The sequence below is a fragment of the Heterocephalus glaber genome, unplaced genomic scaffold (genome assembly GCF_053883595.1).
Source record: "Heterocephalus glaber isolate CG9 unplaced genomic scaffold, H.glaber_assembly_v1.0 deba00001561, whole genome shotgun sequence".
NCBI lineage: Eukaryota > Metazoa > Chordata > Mammalia > Rodentia > Bathyergidae > Heterocephalus > Heterocephalus glaber.
Window position 1 is genome coordinate 9,500,538 of NW_028258349.1, and position 22,873 is coordinate 9,523,410.

Below are 22,873 nucleotides of genomic sequence, written 5' to 3' on the forward strand. Positions count from 1 at the left end.
CATGGTTAAAGTCATTTCCAAAGAAATAAGTGAAGGACAGCAAAATCTCCATCATCAAGTTTTACAGGAGATTGCATTCCAAAGAGAAATGCTAAGAAATTTAAGCCTTATTTTGGGAATAGCCAGGTAGCTGCTAGCTTAGAAAATACTTAGATGAGCTTAGACACTAAAATTAGAATGTATCTCAGAATTGTGTAACTGTAATTATCCTTTAATCTGGTGTGTCTTTCTCTTGTATGTTATCCTTTTTTAGATATGGAAGAAAGCAGTGGTGTGGCAATGTTGGTGCCAGATACCGGAGAACAGGAAGCTGTATTGACTGCCGAAGGTGTGATCAGTCCTTCATTGGAAGTTGATGAACAAAGAAAACTTAAAGCAGATCCATTAATCCATGTTATCCAGAAGTTAAGCAAGATAGTAGAGCATGAAAAGTCACAAAAATGTCTTCTAATTGGGAAAAAACGCTTGCGTTCGAGTGCTACAGCACACTCTTTTGAAACCCAAGAACTTTGTGAAATTCCGGCTAAAGTAACCCAGTCACCTGCTGTTGGTATTAGAAAGGCTGAGGTGTCACAAACAAATTTTATCCCTGACTGTCTTGCCCAGAATGATGGGAAGGCTATGTCTTACCAGTGTGGCCTTTGTAAGTTTCTATCATCATCTTTTTCTGTGTTAAAAGATCACATCAAGCAGCATGGTCAGCAGAATGAAGTGGTATTTATTTGCTCAGAGTGCCATATTACATCCAGAAGCCAAGAGGCACTTGAAGCTCATGTGGTAAATGACCACAAAAATGATGCCAACAGTCACTCCCAATCCAAAGCCCAACAGCACAAAAGCTCCTCGAACTCATTATGTCAGAGAACCACAGAAAGAAATATTGAAACCATTCCCGACACCCCAGTAAATGTGGACAGTCCACAAACTCATAACATCCAAACTGCATCCATGGCAGAAATGGGTAGAAGAAAGTGGTATGCATATGAACAATATGGTATGTATCGATGCTTATTTTGCAGTTATACTTGTGGCCAGCAGAGAATGTTAAAGACACATGCTTGGAAACATGCGGGACAAGTTGACTGCACCTATCCAATCTTTGAAAATGAAAACGAGCCCCTTGGCTTGCTGGATTCTTCTGTGTCTGCTGCACCGGGCGGGGTCGATGCAGTAGTTATTGCTATTGGAGACAGTGAACTGAGTATTCACAATGGGCCATCATTACAAGTACAGATTTGCAGCTCAGAACCATTATCATCATCATCTCCTTTAGAACAGACAGCAGAAGGCAGAGTACACCTAAGTCAATCAGTTACCCTTGAACCTAATGAGGAAGAAATACTAGAAGTTATGTCCGATTCAGAGGAGAATCTGATTGCTGACAGCCTACTTTCATCAGCACAGAAAATCATTAGCAGTAGCCCAAATAAAAAAGGTCACGTTAATGTGATAGTGGAGCGTTTACCAAGTGCTGAAGAAACACTTTCACAGAAACAGTTCCTCATGAATGCTGAAATTGAGGAGGGCAAAAACCAGAACCCAACAGAAGTCCAGACTGAATGTGAAAGAACAGATGATATTTATAATGCTGATAAATGTACTGTTGATATCGGGGGATTGATTATAGGCTGGAGCAATCCAGAGAAGAAAGACAGTGAGTTAATAAGTAAAGGCCTGGGTACTGACGAGAATGCTCCTCCTGGCCGAAGAAGGACAAATTCTGAGTCTCTTAGACTACACTCGTTAGCTGCAGAAGCCCTTGTCACAATGCCTATTAGAGCTGCAGAATTAACAAGAGCCAATCTTGGGCACTATGGGGATATAAACCTTTTAGATCCAGATACTGGACAAAAGCAAGTAGATAGTACATTGGCAGCATATTCAAAAATTATGTCGCCTCTTAAAAACTCTTCAGATGGATTAACTAGTTTTAACCAAAGCAACTCTACCTTGGTAGCTTTCCCAGAGGGTAGACAGGAATTGTCAGATGGCCAAGTTAAGACAGGTATCAGCATGTCCTTGCTCACTGTCATTGAGAAATTGAGAGAAAGGACTGACCAGAATGCTTCAGATGATGACATTTTGAAAGAGTTGCAGGACAATGCCCAGTGCCAACCCAACAGTGATACAAGTTTGCTAGGGACCAATGTGGTGGAATATATCCCAAATGCTGAACGGCCTTACCGTTGTCGCCTGTGTCACTATACAAGTGGTAACAAGGGTTACATCAAGCAACACTTGCGAGTCCATCGACAGAGACACCCATATCAGTGCCCTATCTGTGAACACATAGCTGACAACAGCAAAGATTTGGAGGGCCACATGATCAACCACTGCAAAACTAAAATATACCAGTGTAAGCAGTGTGAAGAATCTTTTCCTTATAAGGTAAGCAATACTTGATAAAATCTTTCAGAGGACTTTAGATTCCGGAGGGAACTTCGCAGATCTAGTGCAGTCACCTCATTTTGTAGATAAGGAAAATGAGTTCTGGCAAAATTTGATAATTTGACCAGGGGAATCTCAGCTAATTAGTTAAAAGTTGGGACTGAAATCTGGGGCTTGACTGAGAATTCTATCCCATGACTGCTGCCTCCTTACTAGCCTCAGTATTTAATGCTTTAGTGTGTTATTGTGTAACTTTGAAATTATTACCAGGGTTGGAGGCATACGCTTGTAATCCTAGCACTTGGGAGGCTGAGGCGGGAGGACTGCTCCAAGTTTGAGGCCAGCCTGAACTACGTAGTGAGGCCCTGTCTCAAAAAAAACTTGATTTTCAATCATGAGAATTTCAAAGGAAGGAATAGTGGATTGACATACACAGATTTAACTGTATATTATCAACACAAAACTTGTATTTCTCATATGCCCCCAAAATTGTAGTCAGTCTTCTCAGCTGCTGTATAACCAGCAGTGATTTCTATCAGGAGAAAAAAATGGGCTGTCTTGGATTTAGTAAAAGCCAGTACAGGGGAAATAAAGCCACATAAGCTGTGTTTAGTGAGCATCTGAGGGACTTTGAAAGGTTATTCAGACTAATTTTCATCTTGTGTACTGACTATAAACCCAGCAGCCAGTATCAACGAGGTTTATTCTTTTGTAAAGGAAGCCCACCTTCATTAAATCATTGGTTTAGAACTTCTGTGTGCTAGGTGACTGAAAAATTGTTTAAAATGTATCTTTATTGGCTAACTAGAATATAGACGTTTTTTCTTAGATTTCCCAGAACTGTAAAAAAGTAAATAGTAAGGAAGGTGATCAGAAACAAAATAGTCTTTCTGTCTGAGAGTCACTGCTGCTTGGATTACCCTCATGAAATTCTAAGTAGTACATCCAAATAGGCTGCAGAGCAGGTTCCAGAAGTTTCTTTTGCTGCTATAAGAAATAGCCGCTGATTTGAGGGGTGGAAATAGATAAGGATCTGTCCTTGGGGAGCAGTCGACTTCTTAACACATCTAATTGATATTTAAAGGCAAAAAGTAGCAGGAATCCAGTGGTTACTGATTGAATTTATTTTCATAGAAGTATTATCCTGAACACTGCTCTTTTCCTGCCTCTAGGCCGGCCAGTGGTTGGTAAGCATGTACATGTTGTACGTTAAAACCTTCTAACACAGATGACTTCCTTTCAGAGAATATAAGAGGAACTACCTTTTTGATGAAATTATAGTTGTCCTACTGTATTTCTTTCTGTAAATTGTCAAATATGTCAGTCTTTTAGAGGATTTTATTTTAAAATATTGATAATATGTTCTAGATAGTAGGACATGTATATTTATTGAAAATTACATCATAATTTCTCTCAATTTTTTTAGAGTAATCTGAGGAATCATGAGAGAGAGCAGCACAGCCTTCCAGATACCTTGTCAATAGCATCCTCCAATGAGCCAAGAATTCCCAGTGATACAACTGATGGGAAGTGTGTTCAGGAAGGTATCTGTGTATTTTTAAATATAAGCTGCAGTGACTGATGTATGCCGTGAAAAATACCCTTGGTTGTTGTGTAGATTATTTTCATGACTAAAGCATATATTCTCTTCTACTTTTATATTGTGGATGTCAGTGAACCTTAGCTTTGTTCCTAAGGAAATTCTGAGTACTAAATGCAGTACATTTTTACTAGGTCCTAGTATACTTACTAGTACAGTACAAGATTAGTAAAGACTCAGCTTCCACTATGCAGGTAGATATTGCAGTTCAAAATTAACTGTCTCCTGGAAGTGCCAGGCTACAGCATAGACCCTTAGAAGGTGGCATACCCACGAGCCAGAGAAGCTGCAACATAGAAAGAAAGCCCCCTCTCCCTCTCTTCCTGCCTGTTTACCTGCAGAGAACATAACTTTTACTGGCAAACTGCCACCTCAAACTTTAACTGAGGCTTTCTGCTGCAATCTTATTCAAGTATGACTGCCAGATTTCATCTGCATTCTTTGAAAAAACACACAGATCCTTTTATGTACTAGTTAGTTAGGTACCAGTCAGTTGAGTTTCTGATAATAGGAATATTAGAATCAAAAGATTTAATTAGAATTCCATGAAAACGCGGATGCCACATTCAGAGAATTAGGGATAAAGTGTAATAAGCTGTGCTTCCTTGTACCAGCTCACTTAAATTGATAAGCTTTAAATGTCTCGAGTGTGGTACATAGTGTTTATGGGAAATAAAACATATTGGGGTGACTTTCTTTTTTAGATTTCCTAAGAATTAAAGTTTGAAACGACTGCAGAGTGAAATGTTTTACCGTAATGTTTCATTAAATTATACCCCAGAAAGCATAACTGATTCTAGAATGTTTCTGAAAGAACTGAATTTGACACCACTGTAGCACCAAAATTCCTTTGTCAAACAGATGTCATCCCTGTAAAACTATCCAAAACAAAAGGAGTTTATGACACGGCATCTGTTTCAGCGATAGATGGCTGAGCTAAAACAGTTTTGTTTCCTTTTTATGAAATAGCTCTAAATGCCTCCTTTTATTTTAATTCATTATGTTTCCATATCCCCTTTAAAGGAGACATTAAAACATTAGAAATGATTGGACCATAAATCCCTAATGAAGGAATAAAGGGCTACTCAGTAGCACCACCTACAGTTAATATGTGCTGGAATATATCTTTTCCAGCACCATTTTAAAAAGCAAAAATTATAAATTGCTCAACTAGTTAACAGATTAAAAATCACTGTCTTAATAAAAATATTAAAATTTCAGCTCAGAATTAAAATAATCATTCCAAACTTCACAGCGTTAGCATCTGTCCACTATATTCCACTTTGCAGCATCTATCTTTGTGGATTATGTTCTTATTCTTAGGGTTAGATGCATAGATTTTAAATTGCTTACCATGCATTTGGCCCCTCTTGTCACTATTTGCTGTTTTATCATAGTAGCATAACATTTCCAATAGCTGATCTCCTCCTGTATACTTACACCTGGATGGGTATTTTATTTATTAGTTCAGACTTAGGTATTGTGAACTCTGGTTGACAGGCCAAAGAACAGATCTTTAGCTCACAAAGAAGGTAAAACTTCATGCTTTGTTAAACCTTCTTTTAACTACTTAGTAAACTTATTAAACAAGAGGGGAGAGATATGCCTTTTTTACCATTATTGTACTACTGATACCTCCAGGCATGCTTTCAACACAGGTCCATCATAACTATATTTAAGGCATTCATTCAGCCAAAAAGCCTTGTGTGCCTGTCTTGAACTGGGTACTGTACCAGGTGCTGGGGAGTACAGTGAAGGGTATCACTGGCCCTTGAGGAACCCAGAGTAGTGGAGAACTTAGAAAGGACTAACGGGTTTGTTAGCAAACTCCATGGGTCTTCTAAGAAGAGCCATGGGCAAAGCACTCCCTCTTACATGGTGTTCCCTCATGAAATTTAATTAATTGTCCTTTCTTGGAACCTACAATTTGTCAAGCCCTAGGGGGTTCAGCATAAACAAAACAGGCAGATGCTTACCCTCAGAGAATCTACAGCTCAGTAATAGGGCAAAGAGTTTACCCAGACAGGTAGGCAGTGTACAACTTTGATGAAGAAAAAATTTAAGACTTCCTAACATGCTGTGAGGTTCTAATATTTCCATTTTGTAGATGATAAAACCAAGACTTCTAGAGGTAAAATAATTTAGCTATAACCATACTAGTAGTAAGTTGCAGAGCAAGGACTAAGCCCAAGTTTTTGAACTTTAAATCTAGTCTTCCCAATGGAAACATTTGTTTGAAGTAGCACAGGCTCTCATTCTGTGCTATATTAAGTTTTTCCATCTGTCAGTTTTATTAGTTGTCATTGATCTGTAATATTTCTCACACAAAACCATTATCCAATATTTCACACTTCATTTTTTAGGGTTTTTTTTTTTAAACTATATTTGGAACAGTGCCATTTATAATCAAGTCCAAGTTTTTACCCTACCAATTAAGAGCAATACTTAGATTATAATTATGATTAGTGTATATATTAATGTTATAGATTTATACCAGGAAATTAGGACATTTTGTTCTGCCTGGCAGTGTTGTTAGCGAAGGAAGATTTCAATTTTAGAAAGCTTAAATTTAACTTAAGGATTTTCTTTGCTGAAATTTCAGTGTGGGTTTTCTTTTGTACAACTAATTTTACTTTTATGCTTTGTGTACTGATATTCTCCCTAAGCTTTCTTCCTGACAAAGGACACACAGCTCTTCCTGCTCCACCTTATTTTTAATCTTCTATGCTTGCCTTGTTTCTGAATATAAAGCAGTCAAGGTGGGAATAGCCATGCACTTTATGCTGACAGAAGAATAGATAAAGCATCAAATGTCTTCGGGAAACAGTTTCATATGATCAAGTCATTCATCTTGTATTGTCATGCTTGAACTACTCAGCCCTGTTGCAGAATGAGTAACATTGCCTGTTCCCATCAGATCCATGTTTTCCTAGAGTTGCATGCTGTATTCATAACCTTTGTCCCTGTAACTTGCGTTTTACTTGATAAAATTACACTACATTGTAGAGCACTTCATAATTTGCAGTTGCTTTTCTTCCCATGTTGGATTGATAGCTGACATTAGTTGCAAACCAAGGAAATCCACAGGGTGAAAAACCTCTGTGCTTTTTTTTATTGAGTTTGCTATATGTGTTTCATAGCTGTACTTTATAATAGATTGTAGTATTAAATTGTAGCTCATTGCCAAATCAATGTTTCTTTAAGACAGTATATTCAATATTAATCAGACTAACACCTTTCAAATTAGCAGTGTATCTCTGGTTAATTTAGCTGCCACACAATCACCAGGGCGGCTGGAAGCAAGTTCATTATACTTTAGAATTTTGTACAAAGTTATGCAGAAACCAGCCCAGCCTATCTAAATTCACAGGTCAGATGATGTTCAGTTTATATTTCCTGATAGTCTAGGTGCCAGAGAATCTGTAAAGCCACTTCAAACTTGTTAAATTTAAGCAGTGAGAAAGCCTTGATTGAAATGTTAATACTGTGTCATATAAATATTCATTTACTATGGAATGTAAATGCTATCATTTGAATCTTACCAATGCATGCTACTAAAACTCTGAAATACCTTTTCTAGGGAATAAGTCTTCAACTCAGAAACAGTATAGATGTGACGTGTGCAATTATACAAGTACAACATATGTTGGTGTCAGAAACCACAGACGAATCCATAACTCTGATAAACCATACAGGTAAGTAAGATAATCCTAGAATTTTAATGCTTGTATTAAAATATTGGTAGTAAAGAAAGAAAATAGAAATAATTGCAAATTCATACCACTTCTTGAATCACAGGTTACCAGCTAACAGACTTTCACTTACTGGTCTCCCAAGCCTTTTCGTGTGTTAAGGAATGTTAACTTTAAGCTCAAGTCTCAATATCATAGGCATTTTGTCTAGTTGAAATGCAGGAAAATAATCTGTCAGCTAAGTGTTTTCATCTCATTTAGGTATAAATTATAGCAGGTTTTGGTGGTTTAGAGTACATCTCAGTAATTTGGTGGTTAGGTACTTTTACTTCCAGCAAAAGGTCCTTAAAGGTTAAAGGCAATAAAATTTCCTATAAAAGTTCTACTTGAAAATTAACCTATAATGTGGAACTGTTATGTATAGAATATGGTTATTTAATTCAATTTTGTGAATTGATTTTTTCACAAAGCTCATTCTAATTGCGTTTAGAGAAAATCTAGGCATTCTCAGTTGGGATCAGCTGATAAACATCATTTCTTAAGTAAACTTTGCCTTTTATGAATAAATGATTTGTTTTGGTTTTTGTTTGCAGCACTGGGGATTGAACCCAGGGCTTTTGCACTGACCTACATCCCTAGCCCTTTATTTTTTGTTTTGAGACAGGGTCTCATGAAGTCACTGAATTACCCAGCCTGGCCTAGAACTTCTGATCCTCCTTCCTCAGTCCCCCAGAGTGCTGAAATACAGGCCTGCACCCCTTTACCTAGCTTGTGGTTTATATGTAATAAAGGTACAGATGTTTTGCAAAGAAGTTATCCATCTGTCCTAGAGCAGTTTGTTCTACTTGCAGCCATAGTAGGACATCAGGTTCCTACATCAGAGCTAAGCCGGTCAGTGTGACTAATAATGTTCATGGACATGAACTTTTTTTTTTTTAATATGGAACGCTTCAAGAATTTGCGTGTCATCCGTGCGCAAGGCCCATGCTAATCGTCTCTGTATCGTTCCAATTTTAGTATATGTGCTGCCGAAGCAAGCACGTGAACTTTTTTAATCCCTTGTCAAAACATTTTTTCAGTTCTTAACTCTTCTCAGCTTTTATAGGTATGACACAAATGAGTATGGGAAAGTTGCTCTGTTAATTTAAATGATAACCTAACAAACAGCATAAAAGTTCATTATGTGGCCCATAGTATGATGCTGTCTGTATAACTATGTATGGCTTTAAATATTTAGTATGTGCTTAATTTGCTAGTCAACAAACTTATTTGTAATCGAGCTTCAGACAGTGCATCTGTTTGCAAAGTCTTTTAGCTTTGTGGAAGATGTTTGAACTTGCCTCAGTATTTGTAATTCTTATTTGAAATATTTTCAAAATTAGGATCCCTAAGAAAGATTTTTTTTCCCAGAACATAATGAAGGCCATGACAATATTTACTTGGTGCTATAAATTCTAGGTAAGGAACGATGAGTAGACTGAACATGTATCATTCATGTTTTATACTGGGAATGTTTATTTAGTAGAACATGAGAGAAACTGATAGTAGTTTTCCTGATATGAGGATAAAGCTTTGCCTTTTTATTTTAAGTGCCTTTATTCTTGAATTTAATGATATGTCATGGCAAATTCATGTGATTTGAGCGGTAATGTTTTCTGGGTCTAGAATTAGATTTCTCAGCCATTCATTGAGAAACATGGAGCAGATGTGTTCCAAGAACCGTTCTTGGACAATTCAAAACAAAAAAGGCATTATCTTTGCTGATCTTGGGCTTGGAACAAATACAGATTGAGCATCCCTCATCCAAAAATCCAAAGGTTGGAGATGTAGCTCAGTGGCACAGCACTTGCCTGGCATGTACAGGGTTTGATTCTGAGCACCACAAAAACAAAAATTTTTTGAGTGCTAATATGATGCCACAAGTGGAAAATTCCATACCTGACGGCACATGACAACTCACAGCCAAAATGCAGATGCACTAAAATGACACTGTATAATATTACCTTCAAGCTCTGTGTATAAGGTATTATGAAATATAGACAGATGTTGTGTTTAGACTTGGATCTCACCTCCAGGATATGTCATTGTGCATATTCCAAAATAATAAAAAAATTCAAAATCTGAAACACTTCTGGTCCCATGCATTTTGGATAAGGGATACTCACCTTTTATGTAATTATAACAAATTTGTGAAAGAGGTTAATGATTGATTTCTAATAGTACACTGAAGGGTTTCGTGTCTACCTGATTATACTAGTCTTACAGTGTAGACTCATTTTGATAGCTATTGGTGTCTTAGAGATGCTTTCTTACGTTCTTAAAAATATTTACAGACTCAGGATTAGTTGTAGTTTTCCTAGGATCTTCCTGCTGATGGAAAACATCCTATGAGAATCCTCTTCATGTAGCATCTTAAAAATCTTATTTTCTAATCTTCTGACTCTCCTTTCAACCTCCTTTAAATACTTAAAATGCATATCCTTTGTCTTTGTGAGCTAATACAGTGCAGAGCATTATGGATGAACATGTTCTATTCCAATATATTTCTAGGACTTTGTCTTCATTGTCGTATACTTTTTGTCAGAAATTGAGCTAGTAAGCATAGCCTCCTTGATGTCTGATCTAATGTAAGGATTACCATTTTTCTGGCTTATTTAATATCTGCTTCATTCAGTGCTATTACCTGGCACACTCAGGATCAGAGTTTGGGTTTGGTTTTCTCAGAGTCCGTACACTATGCAATTCTGAGTCCCTGCATTTTGTTGAGAACATGTAGCAGTGGTGAGTTTCTGTCAACAGCTTTCTCTATAAGTAAGAATGTCTTCTTCAGCAACTAACTGATCTTTGTACAAGGGCATAAAACCAGCTTCTTGTTCACCTGTTAATGTAATAGGTTTTCCGTGATGTTGATACCTTTTCCTTTTTGGTGACTTTGCTTTCTGTATTGCCATTCTAGTCCTTCACTGAACCTATTTGTGTGACCTGGGCAGTACAACTTTGTGCATAAGAGTGCAGGCTATGGGGACAGATAGTCTTGTGATTAAACCTGAGCCCTCTTATTTACGGGATTTGTGGCCTTGAGCAAACTGTCACTGCTCTGTGCCTGGTTTTGTCATTTATAAGCAAGGATAATTAAGGTTGTGAAGATATAGGAAGTGCTATATAAAGTACTGTCTTATAATAAGCAGCCAGTAAATGATAGCTGTCTAGTAGTTATCGGAGCCAGTCTTTAACCTCATCCCTTCTCAGTGGCTCATTGGCTAACCAGAAAAAGAAAAGACAAGAAAGACTGTTGACCTTTCATCGCTTGGGAAACAAAGTAATCCTGTTCGTGGGTGGGCAGGGCAGGCATAGTTTATTTCAGAAGAGAGATGTGCCCACATAGAAATGCCATCACTGCTGGGGTTCTCGCTCCTGATTGCCTCCTTCTAAAACTTTTTAAAAACAGACTTTTTAATTGAAGTTAGTATCCCTGGTACCAAAAAAAAAAAAAAGAAGAAGTAATTGAAGTTAGTATACATCCTGAAAATTGTATAAATCATAAATGTATAGCTTGGTGAATGATCATCAATTAAACTTGTGCTTTTAATATAAATCATGGGACTCCCTCAGGAGCATCCCCTTCTTGGGCCTTCCAGTCAGTAATTAACCTTACTCCATTCTAATTACTATTATCTTGACTTCAAACATCATAAATTAATTTTGCCTGTTTTTGAACTTAACAGAAATGGGATCATACAATACATATTCTCTTTTATGTCTAGCATTTTTCACTCATGCACTCAACATCACTGTGGGGGGGGGTGCGTGTGTAAGGTAGCTCTAACTCATTTCATTGCAATGTAGTCTAAGACTATAATACAGTTTATGATGTGTGTAATATAGCTCTAATTCATTTCATTGCTATATAATATTCTAAGACTATAATATAATTTATTCATTCTATTGATAGACATTCAGTTATTGCAATATTTTCTTCCCTATTATGAATAATGCTACTTTGAACATTGTTTTACATGCTTTTGGGTGCATATATAAAATGAGACCATTTCCGTTGGATTTTTACCTAGGAGTAGAATTTCTGGGTAATTGGGCATACATACATACATGTATTAATCAGCTTTTTCATCCCTGAGACACAATACCCAACACCCACCAGTTATAGGAGGAGAGGTTTAATTTGCACAAGGTTTCAGTCCGTGATGATCGGTTTCAGTTGGTGGCAGGGTGTAGCAAAGCAAAGCTCATTAGTTCAGGGAGGCCAGGCAGAATAGGGGAACAGCACCAGAGCAGAAGGGGAGAGGGACCAGACATAGACCCCAAGGCCGCATCTCCTTGACCCACCCAGACACACCTATAAGTGTGCTTCACCAGTTTCTGGGCAGTATCCCAAAGCCAGGCTCATCAAAACTTCACTCTAACCATCACAGTACATGTTTAGTTGGAGTAGACATTATCAAGTGGTTGTACTAATTTATATCCTCACTAACACTTGTGTTGTCAGTCTTTGATTTTGGTCATTCCAGCATAAGTGTAGTGAGTGGGATGTTACCATGGTTTGAATTTGCATTTTCCCAATTTATGAGGTTGAGCACTTTTTCATTTGTATATGAGGTGTTGCCCATTTCTTTACTGGAATATCTGCCCTGATGGATTGGCAAGTTCTTTACTCTGAATACAAGTCCTTTGTTATATGTGTTGTCAATATCATCTCCAATACTCTAGCTTGCCTTTCTACTCTCTCAGTGATTTCATGAACAGAAGTTTCTACTATTAATGTAATTAAATTTATAATATTTATAATTAGGATTTTTATATCTATATTTTGAAGTGGCTTTGATTTTTCTGGTAAGATTGATGATGCAGAAGTAAAAATGTATGTTGGTTTTCAGAGATGGCACATTAACTCAGTCAAAAAATATTGGGTGCTTAAGTAGTAAAAGTCTGATTTTCTATGGCATAATAACTAAAATATAACCCCAACCCCCACCTCACAGACACACACACACACACACACACACACACACACACACACACACTCTTCCCTAAAGTGTTTAAGCAAGGAAATGATATTTTGGAATGACAATTTCCTTTCACTATGGCCAGTCATTGGTCTTAATACACATGTGTTAGAAATAATAATTTCCTGGGTGTGGTGACACATGCCTATAATCTCTGCACTCTGTGGGGCTGAGGCAGGAGGATCACAAGTTTGAGCCCAGCCTCTGCAACTTAGACCCTGTCTTATAATAAAAATGTACAAGGGTTGTAGTTCAATGTGAAGCCCCTGGGTTCAATTGTTAGAACCAGAAAAAGGCGAGGGTAAGGGGGTTAAAAGGAAATGATAATACCTAACATTTTTGAGAACACCATTGGCCAGGCAATGTGCTGAGCACTATGTGTCTGCTCACTTAGTCCTCACAGCAACTCAGTATTTAAGAATATTACTGTTCCAGTTTTGTAGATTTGAAACAGAAGCTGGGAAACATTGTCTTTTCCCAGAGCTCATAGTGGGCAGAGCAGAGGTTGAGCCTTGATCCCAGCAGTCATGCCGCCCTGCCTGTCTATATTGTGCCGGGGAGGTGCCCTGCTGCTGCATCCAGACCACTATCCAGTGTGCACCAGCAGCCCTGTCCTTATGCTTAGGGATCTGTGGGTCAGGAATTTGGAAAGAAATACAGACAGCATGTCTGTCCCATACAGTCAGAGGCCTCTGCAGGAAAGACTTGAAGACTGGAAGTGACTCAGAAAGCTAAGAGTTTCGGTCATCTGAAAGCTCCCTCACCAGTCTGATGCTGGTTATTGGCTACAACATATACACATGGTTTGTCCTTTGGTCTTTGCAGGTGTGCTAGTCCCACACTCTACACCCGATGCAGGTCCATTGTATAAAATAGCATAGTATTTTCATACAACCTATGTATGATCTGTATTTTTGATCATCTCCAGATTACTTTTAATACTCCATTTCTAGGTTACTTACCATACTAAAAAATGTAAATGCTATTTATGTATTTTTTAATCTATCTATGGATATAGAAGGCTGACTGTGATGTCCTTTGTGCCCTACCCTTGAAAGTCACATAGCATCACTCCCACAATTACAGAACTAAGTCTGTTTTTATCAGTAGTCATGCTGGATTTGTAGTCTATAGTATTGGTGTGGGAGAAAACGTAAGTCTTTGAAAGCTTGAATTTGTTTTAAGGAGCATAGATTAGCAGATAGTATAATTTAGAGGGGGAGATATATGTTTTGCTTTAAAGGAATGACCTGAGTTTATTTTTCACAGTGACATAAAGACTTTCAGGTTCATCATAAAACTTGAAGTGACCATTCTTTTCAGAATATGTATTTCTTTAAAACCATAGAAAATGAGTGTAATAAGACAAACCCTGTTGCAAAATTTCCATTGAAATATTTATATCCATGTTCAAACCATACTTAAGACACCCCACATCTTATAGGCCATCCACCTTCCGCTTTCTTCCACCTATCCTCCCCCACAGCAGTTGTTTCTAATTGACTAACCAAGTAAGGTCCAGACCAGGGAAAGAGGGTTCTTTTAACCAAAATCCTTATTTCCCTGGGGCTCCAGAATGGACCTAACTGACATATTTGCAGTGGAAGAAAGCTTGTAGAAAAAAATCAGACTTGTGTTTTTAGCTAGGGTTTGAGAAGCCTTGGGTTTCTACACTGGCTTTCTTTTGGCTGCTAGTAGCTTTCTTCCATCAGGAAGAAATTGTGTTTTATACAGATATGGATGGGTTGACATGAAACTGGGTTGATTCTGACATTACAAAGCTTTGATCCAACTGTGGCCTTATTGACAGGCTACTAAGAATGCCCAGCCGTTGAGCTGTTTTAGGGTATTCTCCTGTCACACACGTGGCTCTGCCTTGATAGGCCTGAATACTTGAAGTATCAAATGGCTCTGTTAGCAGGAGTATCAGAAAAAAGGAGCAAAATAAAATCATGACAGGTGATGTTATGGTAAATGTGCCCATGCTGCTGCTCTTCTTTTTAGTTTGATTGTTAGTTTGGTTGTGCACTCCGCCCCCTAGTGGACTAGGTAGGGTAGGAAGGAGTAAGTTATCCTAAATGGAAATACAGATGTTGGTGGTCTCTTGCCGTGTTAGACATAGTCTCTTGTTTTGAAACATATTTTCTGTCAATTCTCCTTTCTCTGAGTACTATATGTATTTTAGTCAGATTGTAATAGAGTTAGCACTTCACTTTCTGACACAACAAAACACATGATCATGGAATTTACATTCATTCATGAAAGAAGATAGTAAAGAGAATATCAAGAAGTAAGTACAGGGCTTTAGCTCAGTGGTTCTGGCGCCTGCCTCACAAGCTGAGGACCCAAGTTCGATCCCCATTACCAAAAAAAAAAAAAAAAAAAAAAAAAAGAAGTAAGTACAATGACAAATAAAACTGGATGATGCTATAATAATGGTTCACTGTAGGTTTTGTTTTGTTGTTGTTGTTGTTTTGACCCAAGAAAATTTGGTTAACTTTGAGGTTGAGTTCTCCTGTAACAGGCCTTCTCTAATGAGTTGAAAATCATTTTAGCAAGTTTTTAGACTTATCAATTTATTCCCACATTTTTTTCCATTCTTACATCCCTCCATGAATATTTGCCATTGTTGGTGTCCCTTCAGAATGGCCTCCATACCACGCTAAGGACGGTATTCATGTAATTAGAGCTTGGTTGTTAAGCACATAACTCCTAATTTATGCCTTCCTTTTCTCTTCAAGAAAAATTTAAGAACTTCTTTATATTAAAGGACACTGATTAGCCAAATCAGCAGAAGTTTTATAGTATAAGTCTTTGTCCAAAAGGATGGGAAAGAGAAATTTTTGAAAAGTTTAGAACAAGAAAGTGAAAGACTATATCTATATACATTGTCTACACAGGAGAGCTAATGAAAGTGAGAGTCTAGGTTAGCATGTAGATTGCTCTGTTTAAATTATTAGGAAAGAGCATTTCTGATCATGAATATTTCCCTGTAAAGTTTAGCTATTCTGAAACTCTTCTTCAGTTTACTTGTCCTTAAGGAACTATTTTAGAAGTAATTCCAGCATTTACTTCTAAAAATGTGTGATTCACTACTTACATAAATAGCTATTATTAATTTAAATGTACTTATTTTATCATGCCTAGTTTCTCCCTAACACAGTAAATGCTGACAGATATAGCCTTAAAAATGGCTGTCTCCACAGTCCAGAAATGTTCTTACCTCTGGGAAAGAAAGAAGAGGCAGTCAAGGTGGGGCACACGAGGACTCAAGGGTATATTAGGAACGTTCTGTATCTTAGCTGTGAGTGTTCTCTATCTTTTTATTATCCTTAAGGACTCTAGAAGGGAAATGAATTTTATCCTGAAGAGTAATCAGAAATGCATTTTGTGTGATGTGCAGGGTATTTATTATAGCACAGTTTATCGTGCCAAAAAGATCATTCTAGCTCTATCATGCTAGTAAAATGTTTAAATTATGATACTTTTAGAGACTGGAACATTACACCCCCATTAAAATGCATAATTTTGATGAGAAAATACTCATAAACATTCTCTAATATAGATTTTTAAATCTATAGTATGATTTTATACACACACGTACATATACCCACATATTTATAATGATTCCACTTATGCTATGCATCAGATCTACGTATTTACATTTAAAAACATTAGGAAGTTATAAAATACTATTGTAGGATTTTTGTACTTGTCTGTATATTCCATTTGTGTACAAGGGAAATAGGTTATATAATCAGAAAAGGTTTTAAATATAGACATTTGCCAGCCAGTTGAATGGGACAAAAATTGGCTCAGCAATTTTAGCTAAACTTCTATAAACAGAAAGTGAGCATCATACATAGCAGACTAGATCAGCTGAACCACTCTCCCAGTGAAGATAACTAAAATGCTGAAAACCACTTTTAAATGTGTTTGTTGCAGTTTCTGTTAGGAAAACTGAGAAACTGCAGAAGTGAAAAATCAAAGTAAAAGGAGGTACCTTGTCAGTTAAATAAGCTACACCTATTAACATGGCTGAATCTCAGAAATATTGAACAAAGATAGAAGAGCAAATCACGGAAGAATACATAATGATCTACTTAGGTACTCCAGAACATGCAAATAAACAATTGTTCAGGGGTACATAAAGGTAAAACTAAGATAAAGAAAGCAAATCATACAATAAAAAAATTCAAGGAAATCAATACCTCTTTTCAGGAAGAAGGGGTATGAGAATTTGGAGGGACACACAGAGCTCCTGAGGTAGTGATATTATTCTTCTTAGCAGGTATAATATATAGAATGTTGTATGAGAGAAATAGTGGCAAAGAAATGTATTTGTAGTATATAGATTCTATAGTAGTTGAGTTTCTTACTGTTTCAAAGGAGGAACATACATATGTACGGAAGTTTTCTTTATACTATTTTGTAAATGTCTAGTTTTATATGTGTGTACACATACACATGTATGGATGGATGTATACAGATAGTTTCAGTAGCATGGGATCATAAAAATTACCATGTAAGGTGAAATTATCCGAAGCAGTTTAATAATAGAGAAAATTGTAATTGTTCCCATGACCTTTAAATTTTTTTCTTCAAATATTAGAACTGTCATTTACAAATGTATGGAAATGATTAATAATACAATTGTTTTTGGTACACTGTATTTTGTCTATTCAGGCTGTAACAAAATACCTTATTGGGAAATTTATAAACCCCAAAAATTTAGTGCTTGCTGTTCTGGAGGATGGGAAGTCCAAGATCAGGTTACCAATAGATTTGATGTCTGGTAAGGGCTTGCTTTCTGCTTCAAAGATGGTGCCTTCTTGTTGTATCCTCACATGGTGGAAGGGGCAGAAAAGCTCTCTCAGACCTTCTTGTGAAGGGTACTAATCCCACTCAAAAGGGCTGTAGCTCATGACTGTCACCTTGCAAAGACACCACCTTTCCATACTGTCACCTTGGGGTTAGGTGTCAACAAACGAATTTGGGGAGCTACATAGATTCAGACCATGGCATGCTGTAACTTAAAAACTTAGAAATTTTGAAGGTTAAAATGTGTTATCTCTGTATAAAAAAAACTATTAAGAATAATTGAATAGTGCTTACCTTCTTCCTATGATAGCCCTTAAAATAGGAAGTGAACATCTTTTTTATGCCTTGGCAAATTGTCAGTTGTCCTAAGTATGGATCAGCTTTCAACGTTTTATTCTTGGCATTTTCAGTATCATGAAATTTCTACAACAGTTCTTTTAATGTGAAATTTTTGCCAACATCCCTTCCTGTAGAAGTGCCATTCCTCATTTATGTCATTAAGATCACCTTTCCTAAAATCCTCTGGCTGCATCTCCAAAGTTTCTTCAGAAGCAGCAGTGTCAACATTCCTGTGGTCAGCTGTCTGTTCTAACTCCATTTGCCTTTGTTCTAATTTCAGTTCCAGGGTTAACACTTTGAATTTTTTACTGCACTTCCATAGTCCCTATTTTGATTATCCATTTTTGTAAACTACTGTTTGAGTTTATCACTGGGAGACAGCGATGTAACAGAGTTACACGATTTGCTGCTTGTGAGTGAATTGAATGGAAGCAGTGATCAGTGGCTCACAGACTTTGAAAGGACCCATGTGATTGGTCACTCATTATGATCCACTTGTTTAATTCCCTGAAAATTAAACTCTACAATTAGTATACCTACACTTGTTAGTAACTGATACGTGAACTATGCTATTGGGAGACTTGTAATGTTTAACTAAGCCATAGTAACTGAAATTGATATACATTAGAACTACACAATGTTATGACTATCTACATATACACACATTCATTCTTAGGTTAGCTTATTAGTAGTAGTAGTAGTAGTAGTATTTTATTTTTCCAATGCTATTAATGTATATATTTTACTTTTGCCCAATGTTTGTGTTAATTGATAAAGTTATGTTTTTTTATTTTTTCCTAATTTTCTGCAATGAATCCTTGAAATCAGGAAAAAGTAATTTACAAAATTAAAGCAATCACCTGGCACCCAAATCTTGGTTTCTAATACAATGCCCTAATAAACAAAAGTATAGAAATGATTGACAGAACCTAGGACAAGGGCAGAGGATATGCAAAGTAATCCTGGAGCATCTTGTCGGACCAACAGGTAACACAGGAGACCCTTGTTCAGCAAGAAAGATGGGTATATCACCATGACAAAGAAGCTAACCAAGAGAGTCCCCAGTGGTCAAAGCTAGAATAATCTGTGCAGTGTACTTTTGAAATGGATCCCAAAGTATGATTAATTAGCTGCATGTCTATACTGATGTAAATAAGTGATTGAGTAAAGGAATGAGCAAAAATAGACAACCTGTGTAGAAGAATCCCAAATAATATAGCTATTCTACCCTCAAAAAGATGAATTATATTCCCATTCTTTAAATATGAGCTGCACATAGTGACATACTTCTGAAGTACAGTATATACAGTGTGGAAAGAGGGATGATAAGAGTCACTGTTCTGTGGAGGAACCTGACCTTCGCCAGGTGGTCAAGATCAGTATCAACAGCAGTGAGTCACACTGATCTTGTGTTATGATGAGGTCTTTGTCCCAAGAACCCAGAACCCCAGTCTCACCATGAGAAAAACTTCAGATAGCCTTAGATTGAGGGGTGTCCTACAAAGTGCCTGATTGGTGTTCCTCATATCTGTCAAGGTCATTAGAAACAAGGGCAAGTCTGAAAAACCGTGGCAGTCTAGAAGGTGGTAAGGACACAGGCCAGCTAAATCTAATGCAGGGTCCTAGATGGGACTCTGGAACAAAAGAGGGACATTAGGTAAAAGCTAAGGAAATCTGAATGAATAAAGTGTGGACTTGAGTTTGTAAAATAACAGTGGTTCCTAATATGGGGCAGATGTACCACAGGAATGCAGCATGTTAACAAAAGAAATTCAAATATTCTGTAAATCTGTAACTGTTCTAAAATTTAAAGTTTTTATTTTAAAAAAGGAAAGCAGTTACATAAGTAGTTTATGACTTATTTTTTCAAGGTTTGAGTAACATTGGAGATGTTCTGTAGGATAAATTTGTAATTTCTGCTGTTTCTTTTCTGACCCAGTTTTCTCAAAGTATGAAATTCTGGTTACATAAGACTGCCTTTTCATTTAGGGGACCTTTCCTACATTCAGCATTCTATGCCTCATTCTGGATAAAGAATTTTCTAGAGAGGCTTCAGGGCAACAGTCTGAATATATGTGAATAATCTGAAGACCTAGGATTCACGTCTGTTTCTCCTTTACATAATACGAACAGGAAGGTATTCATATTATACATTTCCATATAAGACATACATAGGCATTGTACTTGCTTGAAATACTAGGTGGAAATGCATAGGCATCTCTTGCCTGGTAGCATAAGGCAAGTCACTCTTTCCAATGGAGTCATCCCAGAGGTACTTGAAGAGGATGCTGTAACCACATTACAATACACACTACAAAATAACAGTACTGTAGAGTAAGAGATGCAGGCACTGATTTAATGCCTTCAAAGTAGGAGTGATTGCCATGATAAAGATATTAGTGAAAAACAAGTTTTGCGAGATTTGTGGAAAAGTTGGCGTATTTCAGATATAAATGGCAAAGTAAATTTGAATTAGTGTTAGATCTTTTTTGTGTGGCTAATAACAAACTCTGATCATTTTGCTTTGTTATGCTAAGTATAAAATTGCTTATAGTATTAAAGACAGCTCAAACTGTAAAGTCAATGAAACATTTCAAACATTTTGAAAAATTAAAACATTGTAGATAAAACTAAAATCCTTACTCTATTCTTTACCTCTTCCTTCTCAGAGGTAACCCATTGTCTTGATATTAATGTATCATATCCAGGCATTTTTAAATGACTGTATAATATTTGTATATACAACATATAAGATGTATATATGTATATTATACATATACAGTATACAGTTTTTGGTATTTTAATAATTTTTATTTAAATTGTACACCATACATATTTAATGTTGCTTTTCATGTTCACTGATCATTACTGACATTGGTTCATGATTATAAGTATATATCTAGTTCTTTTTAACTATTTTATAATGTTTCATTGATATAAAAATAACCAATTTGTTTTCATATCCTTGTGGAAGAACAGCAGTTGTAGGTTGCGTCCTCTTTTTGCTATTCATGGCTACAGCGGTCATTTTTGAACTGTGTGTGTTCTTGTCTTGAATATCTTCAGAGTACATGCTTAGAACTAGATTTGTGGGGTTTCAGGTTTGTGCTTCTTCGGTCGTAATAGATAGTACCAAACTGCTCTTCAGAGTCCTTAAACTTATACATGCAGTGTGTATTTACTTTTCAACATTTGTGAAGACTCATTGCTCTGACTAGTCTTACTCATCTTTTTTTTTTTTTTTTTTTTTGGTACCGGGGATCGAACTTGGGTCCTTGCACTTGCGCAGCAGGCGGCAAAACCACTGAGCTAAATCCCCAGCCCTAGTCTTACTCATCTTTGCTAGTTGTGTGAGTGTAATATATTTCCTGGATTATTAGTTAGATCAGACATCTCTTTATTTATATTTCTTGGACAGTCTATCAAGAATTGTCTACGAAGTGGGCCAGTATTTCTTAAGGTCAAAGACCCTTCACCTTGGACCCAGTCCTCAGGACATGTAATGAAAAAATATTGCTGCATGCTGTAAACTTAAATTGTGTGGGTTAGAAGTGGTGTTAGAAGTCCTTGTAGAAGTCCTTATTTTATTTATTCTTAGGCCATTTGATTTGCTGACTGTGTCTCTTACTGGTATAGGGAAGAGTTCAGATGAGTTATCCAATTTGTTAAGTATTTAACAAAAATATCTTTGTAAGTATTTAACAAAAAGTACACTTGTAGATTCCTAAAAAGATAGGCATAGTTTTACAATACAGTTGGCAATTGTACACTAAGCTATTTACCCAAATAATGAAAACTTTTATTCACACAAAAGTTACACATGTATGTTTGTAGTAGCTTTACTCAGGAATTGCAAAAAAAACTGGAAGCAACTGCAATATCTCTTAGTAGCAAAAAAATAAAGAAACTGGTACATCTATACATACAGTTATCAGCCACTGAAAGCCTCAGAAAAACCCTAATGCATATTCCTGTGATTATAATTATAGGATATGATGTTTAGGAAAAGGCAAAACGTAGAGATAATAAAAAGACCAGTGGGGACCGGGAATTTAGCTCAATGGTTCCAGCACCTGCTGGTGGCTGCCAGGAATTCAAGGGCAGGAAGAAGTGATGAGTAGGTAAAGCACTATTCAGTGTGACAGTATAGTTGTGATTTCGTGACATGCTACATTTGTCAAAATATATAGGATTGTACAGCACAACCGTGAACCCTAAAATAAACTACAGACTAGAGTTAATAATAAATACCAATACTGGTCCATCAGTTGAAACAAATATACCACACTAGTGCAAGATGTTAAGATTCAGACCTTGTTTTATTTGTGAAATTGAAATTGTAAAAACTTTTTCAAAACCACTTCTTTTCTGTAGCTCTGTAAATAAGTGCAAAGTATGTGTTGAAAATCATTTCTTTTTTGCTTTCTTGATTAAGAAATGGAGTGGTATAGAGCATTAATTTTATGTTTTTCTTTGTGTGTGTGGTTAAAGAATTCAGAGCAAAGATTTTGTGTATTATTGTTAAATATCTTTCCAGATCTTGTAATTGCTAATCTGTAATGTTTGTCTTGATTCCTATAAATTTTTAATAATATAAAAGGCCTTCTTTCATTGATTCTGGTACATCTGTTCTGAGACTTCTGAAATCAGTGTCTCTCAGACTCTGTGATATCAAGTCAGTGAAATATATCTAACAAAGCTTCAGAAGAAGGAATGTAATAATTACTACGGGATCATTATAATTTTTTAAATGTTGTAGGATTATTCTGATTCTACTCATCCCTGCCTTCTAGATGTTCCTTGTGTGGATATGTGTGCAGCCATCCTCCTTCTTTAAAGTCTCATATGTGGAAACATGCAAGTGACCAAAATTACAACTACGAACAAGTAAACAAGGCTATTAATGATGCAATCTCAAAAAGTGGCAGGTATCTGATCCTACCCTCAATCTTCCCTTTATTGCTATATATAAATTAAAGTTAGGGTTAAATCTGCCAGTCCTACAGTATAGC

At 36.6% G+C, this 22,873-nt stretch overlaps 1 protein-coding gene and 1 non-coding gene across 3 annotated transcripts in view; one reads left to right on the top strand and one right to left on the bottom strand.

Moving 5' to 3' along the window:
• Znf507 (zinc finger protein 507) overlaps positions 1-22,873 on the top strand; it is a 33,223-nt gene that overhangs the window by 6,532 nt on the left and 3,818 nt on the right. For both annotated transcript variants that reach the window (XM_004858792.4, XM_004858793.4), the window contains 4 exons: positions 254-2,388; positions 3,815-3,932; positions 7,569-7,683; positions 22,655-22,789. In XM_004858792.4, the coding sequence (XP_004858849.3) occupies positions 254-2,388; positions 3,815-3,932; positions 7,569-7,683; positions 22,655-22,789 (2,503 nt within the window). The remainder of the gene's footprint in view (positions 1-253; positions 2,389-3,814; positions 3,933-7,568; positions 7,684-22,654; positions 22,790-22,873) is intronic.
• On the bottom strand, positions 8,615-8,721 carry LOC147823992 (U6 spliceosomal RNA). The gene has a single exon (XR_015443125.1). It is a non-coding gene; the product is annotated as a U6 spliceosomal RNA (small nuclear RNA).